This window comes from Morone saxatilis, unplaced genomic scaffold (genome assembly GCF_004916995.1).
Source record: "Morone saxatilis isolate NCDOM2014 unplaced genomic scaffold, NCSU_SB_2.0 Contig3, whole genome shotgun sequence".
Classification (NCBI taxonomy): Eukaryota; Metazoa; Chordata; class Actinopteri; family Moronidae; genus Morone; species Morone saxatilis.
Genome location: NW_023339873.1, coordinates 2,474,873 through 2,486,161, shown reverse-complemented (window position 1 = coordinate 2,486,161; position 11,289 = coordinate 2,474,873). Strand labels below are relative to the sequence as shown.

The 11,289-nt window shown below is 42.2% G+C and overlaps 1 protein-coding gene across 2 annotated transcripts; it reads right to left on the bottom strand.

Annotated features, from left to right (window-relative positions):
• Positions 1 to 5,766: 5,766 nt before the first annotated feature.
• Positions 5,767 to 11,228, bottom strand: ap5s1 (adaptor related protein complex 5 subunit sigma 1). Of its 2 annotated transcripts, XM_035674543.1 has the most exons (4): positions 10,959 to 11,228; positions 8,323 to 8,614; positions 6,816 to 6,959; positions 5,767 to 6,715 (listed from the first exon to the last, which is right to left on the bottom strand). In XM_035674543.1, exons 1-3 carry the CDS (start codon positions 11,132 to 11,134, stop codon positions 6,831 to 6,833), a joined length of 597 nt encoding a protein of 198 aa, XP_035530436.1. In that variant the 5' UTR covers positions 11,135 to 11,228; the 3' UTR covers positions 5,767 to 6,715; positions 6,816 to 6,830. The 2 variants fall into 2 exon arrangements, with proteins under 2 accessions (XP_035530436.1, XP_035530435.1); XM_035674542.1 differs by having other exon boundaries at positions 5,767 to 6,959.
• Positions 11,229 to 11,289: the final 61 nt, after the last annotated feature.

The following is an 11,289-nucleotide window of genomic DNA, read 5'->3' as shown; positions in this document are numbered from 1 at the left end:
GTTGTTAAGATTATGATCCCGGATGATGTATTTTACAGCAAAACAAGCCATAACCGTAACTACTTTAATTACTGTTAAAAAATACCCAATTAATGACCAATTGGAAGCAATAAAGAAGCAGAAGGTTTCCTACACAATAGAACTGAGTATGTTTTACTAATGAGCTTATAGTTAGAGATGGGGCTGTGTTAGAAGTAGCCTGTCACAGTATTTTTCGAGGCAGGAGAGAATAAAAGTATTTTTCTAGGCAGGAGAGAATAAAAGTATTTTTCCGGCTATGTTTGATTTAAATAATGGTGAAAAATAATAAGAGTACCTTGCGTGCAGAGGCAGATCGGCTCCTGTTTGCCTTATAATCCCCTCTGAGTCACTATCTGAGCATCGGGAGCATGAGGCCTTTTTCAGTCTAGACTACTTTATCACTTAGCTTATTTACAGATCAACAAATCAATTTGTGGGAAAAAACAAGAAGAGCCAAAAACAGAAAGCAGAACATTAAAGATGTGAAAGTCCTTGTTTGCATTTCTTTTCCGTGAAGTCGACTGTTCCCCTGCAGACAGCGCTGCCTTTTCATTGATAATGAGCAACAACAGCAAACCTACAGAGGAATCGCACTGCAGAGGGAGCTTAATTAAGAAATAATTGACTTATATTTTTAAATAATTGAGTTGTTTGAAGGCTGTGATAGTCTCACACTGACAAGCTATACCTTTAGACAGCAGGCGCCTCATGCAGATTGGTTGGAATGTAAAAAAGAAATTTTTTCAAGGCCGGGGAATAACATGAAATAAATGGCTTGAAATTGGAAATCTAACGCGATTTGAGATGCTAAGAAAGAACATCTCTCTTGTGATGCTTGATAGACTGGAAGGAAAAGGCAATTCTCTCTGCATGTGTGTGTGTCTGTGAGTGTGTGTGTGTGTGTGGAAGGGTGTGTGTCTTAAGTGAATTTCAAGTATAGTTTGCAGGATTATGCCACAGAAACAACAGGAGGAAGGTATGATTACCACATCCGAGCCATTCATTCAAGCTTAGCATGTCACCACCTACATACTGTACTCCAAACATATAATCTCCCTCCTACACTGGCAGCGAAGAATGTAAAAACCTACAGATCATAGAGATCTGTTGTGACACCTAATATGAGTGGCGTTTAGCTGTTATCGCTGAGCATTCCTCAACCTCCACTACAGTTGAAACCACACTTAGCTTTCGCCTGTGAGAGGAATATTTAAAATTCTGGGGATGTACACATGAAAGGGAATAGAAATGATGCCTAATGTATATGAATAGAAGCCGTGCCGTTCAGGTATTTCACGCCGCATGCCCTGACAGAGGCTAAAGTGAATAAGTCGTCATCGCGCATTGAAATTCATATTGTATCCCCGGCTGGAGCTGAGCCCATTTTCTCCACAGTGCTCTCGCCATGAGCCATACAATAGCCAGGGAGACATCTAATGAGGCAGGAGAAAAAAATATTAAGAGGAAAATCCTTAAACTCAGGAGTTGGCATATTCAATGGCCAGTCTCTAAATTCAATGAGAAAACCTTTTGTTGGAGCTTCGGGCTGGTGGGAGGGAGAGAACAAAACTCAGGGAGAAGAAAAGATTGAGCGAGTGACTAAGATGGGCTGTGACAATGTCAGCTTTGCTCTGGTCACCCTGCACAGATGATGAGTGAATATGAGGGCAGCTAGAGGAAGAAAGGCAGGAGGGGAGAGTTGAAGCACAGAACAAGAGCAGGAGGTGGTTGCCAATTGGTTGGAGAAGACAGTTTACGGCCCCGAAGGTTGCCGGTTCACGTCCTGATCTGGAAAATCTGTACAGGGCAACCTTTCTGCTACCATTTAAGTATCAGGTGCTCTGCAAGAACCTTCCCTCTTGACTCAATGAGTCAGCAGCACACTCCAGCTCATGTACAAAGCAGCTACCCAGATTTTGTCTTTGATCTACTGGCACTGCTGCATCATGCAGTTTGACCTTTGGGTCCCCTCGAGAAACTTGCCCGACTCTCCATCTGGTTGTTTTTTTCAATTTTGAGCAGCGGAAAACCCACTTTGCAAAGTTGGTTAATGGTACAAGATTGTTTTTGCTATGAGAATTTTATGTACTTCAGTTAATGGCCTTCAATTTATTCCCTTTGTAAGTGCTATTGAAGCCTGAGAGTGTTCAGGTTTTCATTTCAACTACACATTAAAGCAGCTGATTTCACCGACGAGCTTGTGCCTTGTGCTAATCAGGGAATAATCACCTGCAGTGTGTGGCTGAAATAAAAACTTGCAGATTCTTGGGCTTTGGTAGCACTTAGTTGAGAACCTCTTTATAACCTTATTCCATTTAATCTTTTAACTTTGACCCCAGAATGGCCTCTTTTCAAAGTGAAGACAACTAAATATGCTCATTTTGTGATGCATTTTCCACCCCTGTGAGTTCTTTAGGCAATTATACTGAGCAACTTTTTTACCGCGGCGCCCTCTTCTTCTCCAACACGACAATAAACCACCTCGTCATCTCTTTCTTGTCGCATGGCACTCTTTCCCCACGTGCTGACGTTCTTAGGCACATGATACCCGGACGCACATTTTTTCTTCACATCTCCGATTCCACCCTCTTTCTCTTACACCCAGTCACAGCGGATGAAAGCGAAACATACACACAAACATACATAAAATCTGCATTGGATTCTGTGATTTTAATCTCCACTTGACATTAACTCATGCATTTTATCAAACAGCTGTTTGCAGGCAAAGATCAACTTCCTATGTCTATGCATCGGTAATTAGTTATAATTGCAAACCGATTTCACACACATGAAAACAATCTCAGCGCTGTTTGTTTGATGTCTACGAGCTCATTTTAAATTGTCTCAAATCAGCAGCAGCAGCATTCCTGATTTTGTTGCCTGGTGGATTTCTGCTCTGGTGTCACTATTTGTTTCTTATTATCAGCAGTAAGCTGCAGCTCCCATCATGTCTGGCTACATACTGCCCCCTAGTGGAGAGGGCCTGTTTATTCAGACCTGACACTGCTGTTTGTTGTAGAAGGTTTAATACAGTGATCTGCAAAAGCCAAAAAAAACTCTATGTGAGGAGCCTACTTAATAAAACCAAATGTTGCTTTTCAAGATTTTAAATCCACACATAAATTCCCCCAGAGTTAAAAAGTACTGAAGGTAGTTATACAAACTATATAAAATATCTGAAATTAAACAGACATCGACTGCATACTTGCTTGTCTGCTAAACAAGGTAAGTCAGCAGTTCAAAATATTAAAGATCCCCTCAGAACATGCTGTAAGAAAATAGAATTCATCTGCTTTGTAATATAATTTGCTGTTTACATGTTTTTTCCGCCCACAAGAAAAAAAAAATGCAATATACAACAATTCTTCAAAATCTAACTCCCATTCTCCCCCTCCCTTAATCCACAATCCTAGGAATATGCTAAATATCCCTTTCATTTCAAAAGTTTAACTGCTGGACACGAGACGTCTTAGCTAAAAAGTCGGTCTGCACTGAAAGTTTCGAGGCTCCTCACCACGCGAGTTGCATATTGAACAACGACTGGTGTCAGAAAATCATGCCCGTACATACACGACTTAAACTGAGATTTAGGGTGAAGCATGGAGAAACTCCCCCCTCCTCCCACCCTTCAGCCGATGAATGTGAAAACAACCTTCTAGTGTCAAACTCTGCACATACATCATTCTGCACAGTGAAGGTCAAACACCCGACTGAAGCAACAATGAGGAACACGTGTTCAGTGGTGGCTCACTGTCTAATGAAATTTGAGGGTTATGGAAAAAATGGCATGGTGCTCATTTTTTACACTACAAATACCAACATCAAACCTGCAAAAAATTACATAAATAGTAGTATTAACAGTTATTTTGTTGGAAGAATTAATCAAGAAAGAAACCTTTTAATGTAAAGTTTGGTATCTTGGGAGAGCTCCCGCTATTCCCATAAATATGCAGACGCACACACATCACATCCAAATGTAAGTGAACACTGAACATCTCGTCCCAGAATCAAGTCCCCTGGTAGACTTCCACCTGTAGAGCGTACAGGTGGAAGCTGGGGTGGAGCTGAGGCTTTTAAAACTGTATGAACAGCAGCAGCAAGTGACAGCTTAACTTTCAGATGAGCGATGTAGCAGCAGGTGTGCAGCAAGAGTGAGCAGAGCGCTGACAGCTTAAGTACACCGCCCTAATGAAAAGGGTGCAGTGGATGTATCTTGCAGTGAGCGATGTAAGCTGTGCAAGTATAGTAGCCTGAACTGGCTCGCAGGCTTTGGGTTATTCATAAGCTCTGTCCCTAATGGTCGGTAAGACCTGGCAGTCGGTCTTTCAGTCCATCCCAAAGGGGTTGGATGAGGTTGAGGTCAGTGCTTTGTGCAGTCCAAACTGCTAAAACTATTTCTTTGCGGAGCTGCATGGCTTTGTGTGCAGGGTTGATGATGCTGACACAGAAAAGGGTCCTCCCCAATTTGTTGTATGCTGTGGCATTCATCAATTTATTTTCAAATATTCTGCTCTTGCACATAATTAGATTCTTTCTGGCAGGCTGATCATGAAATGTTGCTTTACTTCGGGTAGATATCCTATTTAAATTGGAGACCCTTTATTTGGGTGACCTGACTTCAGGAAATGTTACCTCTGGAGTCAGATACTTATTCTGGAGTCTAAGTGCTGCTGGCAGAAAGGCCATCATTAAAAATAAGCTGAAACCAGGAATTTCTTCAACTGAAGGCTGGATTGACATTATTTATGACATCTTTAAGGGGGAAAAAATAACTTTCTTGAGACTGCAACAGGACAAATATGTGAACATATGGGGGATAGTTGGACATTACAGCTGTATGTCTGTTAATGTGAAACTTTCTGTTCTATTCTGGTTATGAAACAGTCTCTATTTAATACTGCTGCCTCTATATTACCTACATAAACAACAGGACCATCAGCGAGATCATTGGCTATTTCTATGTAGTTATTCTTAATGCCTGTGACTGTGTCGAATTCCCCTTGATGTCAATGAAAGGACCGTGAGAGCAGTACCATTTTTGTCCACAGGGGCTGCCAATCAACACAAAATGAAAGCCTTTAAGTGAATTGAGCATCATCAAGATACACTACAATGTTACTTAGTTTTCCTTTTCTATTGTGGACTTTTATACCTGTATATTTATTTATTTAAACTTATTTGATTTTGTATTATTTATTGTTACTTTTTTATATTTTTTGTTGCAACTGTTTAAAAAAAGACACGACTCTAAATGATTCCATTATTTGTATGTTACCTTTACACATATACATAAAAAGAGAGAATTCCCTTCATTTGAACTAAGGCACCGGCTTCACCAGTGTCCATATACAGCACAGTGTTTAATAAATCCAGGTTTATCTTTTTAGAAAGTTGTATCAGAGGGACGTTTTTTAAATGTACTTCAAGAAAAACTTCAAGTCAGTAAGTTGGTTTCCTCCACAGTGCCCTTTACCGCACACAGAAACTCACAGAAACAACATCGCCCTCTGCTGGCCATACAGTGGAACCGACTGACTCAGTTGTGTTAGTTTGCAAGTGTTTTCATCCAGCTGATGTCGAGTTTGTGTTTTTTTTTATTCCCTGTGAGACGTACACAACCTCTAAATCCTCCTCTTGTGTGTTTTATCATTTTTAATGTGCTATCCCTGGTGCCTCGTTTTTGGAAAACGCACCGTGTGTCCTTGAATGCAGAGTACACAAGTTTCAAAGATACGCCCTGGGTAATGCTAGAAATGAGTTTTATTTTTTAATACAGGAAAAGAAAAAGGAGAAGATCAAAGTAACTGATGTTGGCATACAGACAGATATATCCCTCCTCCAGACCTAAAAATCACAGCTCTGGGTTTGGGATTTTGGTTTCCAGCACAAAAACTGTGGTTTAAAAGGCTTTTGTGAGGCCGGGAGGAGGAGCCGGAGAGTCTGGGCTTCATGGGGGGGCCGCAGTCGGAGGTACAACAGATGTTCACAGGATACAGGAATACATTTGTTATATGTTGTGTCTGGATGTTTTCGTTTTGGTTGTTGTTCATCATTTCCTGATGTGCTCTGTGTTCTGCACGTCTTTCATTGTGGTTCTATAATATTTCATGTCACTTCCAGCCTTTTTTCATTGTCCTCGACGTCTCAAGAATTGTGACATTTTTGGTTCAAAATGACATTAAACCGCCTGACTTTGATCTTTCTATGCTCACTTGCTGCTGTTTTGTTTACGATGAGATGAATCATACTTTGTACTGCACAAAAACATTAAAAAGCCCCATCCTGATATCCTCCTACTCTTCAGGAACAAAAGGTGCATTAGGGGCCATGCTGAGGCAATAAAGCACTCTGAGATTCATTCGTACTCCCCGAATTCTCATAAACAAGGTCAAGCCTGATTCCTCAAGGTCACACTGTGACATTTCAAGTATGGTGAATCAGATAAATAGCCGTCTTTGATGTTGACGAGTAGCTTTTCACTGGCCTCTTCAGCTGCACTCTCTAATCTGCCACATTTTTCTTTCCACTCTTCAATTTGACAAACAGGATTTGAACTGAAGCCTCCCACACAGTAAACAGTGAGCTGCAAGTGGCTGAGGGAGATATTTACCACTCTGTGTGTTTACCACCTCATGCAATCTGAAACAGCAGCTGCGACTAGTCCGTTCCTCTTCTCCCGCCGCAGAAATGTCACCTGAAGGTAAACAACAGTCAGCCTTGTTTGTTTCAAAGCTAGCGGTAACAGCTAGCACTGATTAAGCTCAAACTTGAAGCGTGGCGAGTTGATCGTGTACCGTGGCCGCCCCGGGTCACTTGGCCATGTAAGCCGCTACCTCCTTCTCCAGACTCTGGCCGAAGCGGTGGTTGAGGAAGAGGAGCTGCCCGTGAGGAAGCAGGCGGCTGAGCAGAGCGTCGATGCGGTTGCTCCTCAGCAGGACCTGGAGGGGAAAGTGTTGTTAGTGACGACCCCGTGCACCCTCGTTACAGATGGTAGTGAAATCTGTACGGCTGCAGTCTGGTTTTATTACTGTTGCCTTTTCTTTTATTGCTGTTTTCATAACCTATGATGAGTTGTTGCTGTTGAGCATTTGTCTGTCAAAGCTCCACACTGCAGCAGTTCTGTGGAGGTAAACTGTTGCACTGACTTGATTTCAGCCAAATGATGGCCTTCAAAAGTGTGTGGACGCTCTGCTACACAATACAATATCTTTAAAGCTGCACCAGGTAAAATCTTATTTTCTGCATCAGGTTTAACCAACAAGTGGTAACAGAGACACATGTTCCAACCCAGCAAACAGGAATGAAACATGCATTGGTTGGGGACTATTTCCACATTTGGAGCTATAGTCTGTATATTTCCTGCAGCAGGACAGTGAATGTGGGATTGAGTCAAAATAAACTACAAGCAACATGTTACCTAGGTTGCAACAGTGTGGCTCATTGTTTTTTAACAGTTAGTAAGAAAAGGAGCTCTATGGCACAGAGGATTATTACTACACAGACACCACATTCACTGTTGGTTTCTGTCTTTTTATGGGATTTGTTGAATATCACCAGATTTATCCTTTAAGACCAAAGCAAACATTGTCTCCCAGTGATAGCTAAACTCTCCAATTATAAAAATCTTTTTCCTCCTCTAACCCCCGCTTTCATAAAGTGGCCAACAGTAAATCGAACACAGACAGAACTCCAACAAAATGCAGTACAGACCGGTTATAAACGGAGTTGGAAGACAGTGGACTGACCTCAACCTTTAGCCACCTGGAAATTGGACTGATCTTTTTTTCTGAAGCTCCACAAGCAGGACTAGATGGATTATTTTTCCTTTGCCTGACATTTTCAGACTTTTTTCCAACTCTCACCCCTGATGTTGACGCACTGCTTCCAGTTTAAAATAATCTGGATGTTTTTATCTCCTGAACATTGAGAACTGGCCTCAGTCCAGCTTGGTCCACTCAGGTGTGACGTCCAGATCACAACAAGGCTAACGGTGGCTTCTGAGTGAGAACATTGTGGGTAAAACTGAGCGATAATAATATTTCTCAGCCAATTATCTGTTGTCACAAAGCTTCAAAGTTTAGAAACAGGTCGTAGAGATAGGAAGTTTCTGTAATACGGCATCAGATCGAGATCTGCATGTTAATCTGGCCCAGGTTGTCATCTCAGAGTCTTTACGATTTTATTTGGGTATTTAAATTCAAATATTATATAGTTACCACTTTGCTTTGCTCTGTGCTCCTTTAACACGTTGTTTCCAAGTCTAAACATAAAAATAAAAACACGTCTGGGGTTGGTACTCACCTCGCTGCCCTGCCCCAGCATGTGCAGGTGCTCCAGGCAGTGTCGGGTCAGGTTGCGCAGAGTCCCCTCGGCCAGCAGGAGGTTCTCGTGGGGCTCACAAACCAGCGTGAAGCCCAAACTTTGGACCCCCAGCCACAGAGCGCTCATCTCCTCAGAGAAGGGGTCTCCTGCTCTCAGGCGCACCACCCCGCCGTCGGCCTCCTGCAGGGCCAGCGCCTCCTCACCGGGAACCGTCTCCACCAGCGGCCGACCTGAAGCCTCCCGGGAGAGAGCGACGGCGCTTCGGACCTGCCTGAGTCACAGAGGATCGGAGGTTATCATCTGAAGACCAAATCATTATTCCAAATCACCAACAGTCATCTTAATCCTAACTAAGATTATGGTGCTAATTCTAATTGTTTGTTAATCTGTCCTTTTGTCCTTGTGGTGTTTTGGGGGGGTTTTGTTGTGTATTTAGTGTAAAAAATACAGACAAACTCCACTCTTAAATAGAAAAAAGCATAAAGTGATGTCTGAAAATGTTCCACTTTGTTGTATATTTTCTTTATATATTTTGTCTGGTCAACAGAAAGAAATAAAGCCCTTAAAGTATAGAATTTACAGTAACATGAAATGAAGGAAATCAAGCAAATACTATATTTGAGAAGTCAAACAGTCACATGTCCAGCTTTTAAAACTGGGAAAAATCTCTCCTGCCCAGTTTCCTGCTGTACGTCTGATCTTGAACAGTGCTACATGCCTCCATAGTAACTTTAATAAACGCTCACCACATTTATTCTGACACATCAGTCTAACTGCGGCCTTTTACAGAATGTCTGGAGGGCCTATTTCTCCTCCATGCTGTAAAAATGATAACAGCATTTTCTCCTGACAGAAGTAATCAGTGGTTACAGGTTGTCACGAGTGACAAGAGAAAGCTACACAAACGCCGCCGCCGAAAACCTTGTTTACTGGAAACAAATGAGACGAGCACGGAGGAGATTGACGGCCTCCGCTGGCCTCTATAATGACTTTTACATTGTGTGCCATCAGGAAATCAGCAGGCGGAGGTGGCTGCAGAGAGGATGCATTACAGCAGGAAACAGGGGAGACGGCGCTGTTGTTCAATGTAACAATACACTGTATATATGGAGCCAGATCAGGAAGGATTACAGGGACGAGAGCAGCATCCTCTTGACACACGAGTAATAGAGAATGTGGGCTTAATTAAACACAAGCAGACTAAAGGGCAGATTATTTCCTGTGAATACAGCATCAGAGATTAGTTTTCCTGGTCATTTTAGGGAACTTTGAATACATTTCTGTCTGTATTATGTATATTTAATAGTTTTTATATATCATACACACTTAATACGCTTCTTTTTTTGACAAACTCAGTGTTTGAGGTATGCTGAGGTATATTTTTACATTCTTAGAATCAACAAGACCTCGCGACCCCCTGTGAAGCTTTGGTGACTCCTTGTGGGGGTCCCGACCCCCAGATTGGGAACCGTTGTCCTACTACAGTGGTTTTCTAAACTGGGGTCCGGGGACCAACAGGGGTTCTTGAATGGGCTCCCCCCCAGCAGAAGGAGAAAGGATATTTTAAATCTTAATCACATTTTTAGGAGGTAGGAAGGAGAGAAGACATCTGGTTGGCTGCTTTTTACCGACTGTAATTTACAGTGAACTTACTTTAATCAATTATAGACTGCTAAGATATTTAATTATCGTCAAACCTAAAACTAAAAACATGACTCAGAGGTGATTCCTTAACACAAATCCTCTGAAACTGGGTGCCCCAGCTGCCACTGTCACCTCACAGGAGGGCCACTTCAACATTCAGCTACTATAAAGAATATTTCCACTGTTAACATCATACTGCAAACAGCCGTTTACATGTTTATGTCATTTGTGGAAACGTTGTGTTTTTATTCTAATTAAATATGAAGAAATTGAGAAGAAACAACTAGAAAAACTCATTAAACAAATGATCTTATATTGTTTTTTTGACATCATGTTGCAGAGCCGGAGGTAAAGGAGATGGAGGGCCGGAAAAAGCCCCCAGGGCCGCAGTTTGAGACCCCCTGGAGACTGGAGGTCTGTGGAGGATTATCACATCTCACTGGGAAACTTAAATCAGAAAAAAAAAGTCTCCGCAATGACTTCATTCAGGGACAAAGACTCATGTTTGTTCCGTTATTCTTCCTTGTTATTGATTACCAATAGGTGAAGCAGTCTATCGGTGCATCACAACAACGTGACTGGAGAGTAATGCAATAAACCTAAAGGGAACAAATGTGGTGGGGGCATTAAGACATGGGAAGACGGGAGCAACCCTGAGGCTGATGATCATCTCCACTGTGTTCTTTATTCCTTTACAGTTTAATACCAGGGGTCAGAGTTCATTTATCAGTGCTGATGTTAGTAAATAGAACAGATCAGCAGCTTTTACTGACCACAGAGCAGCTGGACTTAATCATACATGTTGTCTTTGATATCCTGCTAATTGATTGAGTAAAAACACAATTAGAGGATTGTAGAGGAACATTTCTGTCAGCTCCCACAGTGTCTCTTTTATTTAAGACACAAATTATATGTGTAGTCTCAGAAGCAACATAAATGAGGGATTTAACCCTGGCTCTGTAAAAACCCACCTCGCTACCACAGCTATCTTCTCCTTCTGCAGAACTCTCCTCTCCTCCAGGCTGAGCTCTTGGTCGGACAACATCCCTTCATCCGGTCCGAACAGGCGGGAGTACAGCACCCGAGTCTCCCCGGCCCCGAGAGCAGAGACCGGGCAGACGGTGTGGATCAGGAAACATCGAACCATGTTGTTATGAATGGATGAGAAAGCACCGAAATGTGTAACTCACAGTGTTTACTGATGTTTCTGCTGAGCACTTCCTCGTTGGTCAGCTGACCGCTCTCGGCTGCCGTTGTTTGAACCACCAGATGGCGCGCGAGTATTATATTATATTATATTAT

Excerpts from the sequence above, each read along its gene's own strand:
- ap5s1 (XM_035674542.1), bottom strand. The coding sequence starts at position 11,134 with ATGGTTCGATGTTTCCTGATCCACACCGTCTGCCCGGTCTCTGCTCTC. Across the intron at positions 8,615-10,958 it reads AAGATAGCTGTGGTAGCGAG|GCAGGTCCGAAGCGCCGTCG; the intron begins GTGGGTTTTTAC and ends TCTGTGACTCAG. Across the intron at positions 6,960-8,322 it reads TGCTGGGGCAGGGCAGCGAG|GTCCTGCTGAGGAGCAACCG; the intron begins GTGAGTACCAAC and ends TTTCCCCTCCAG.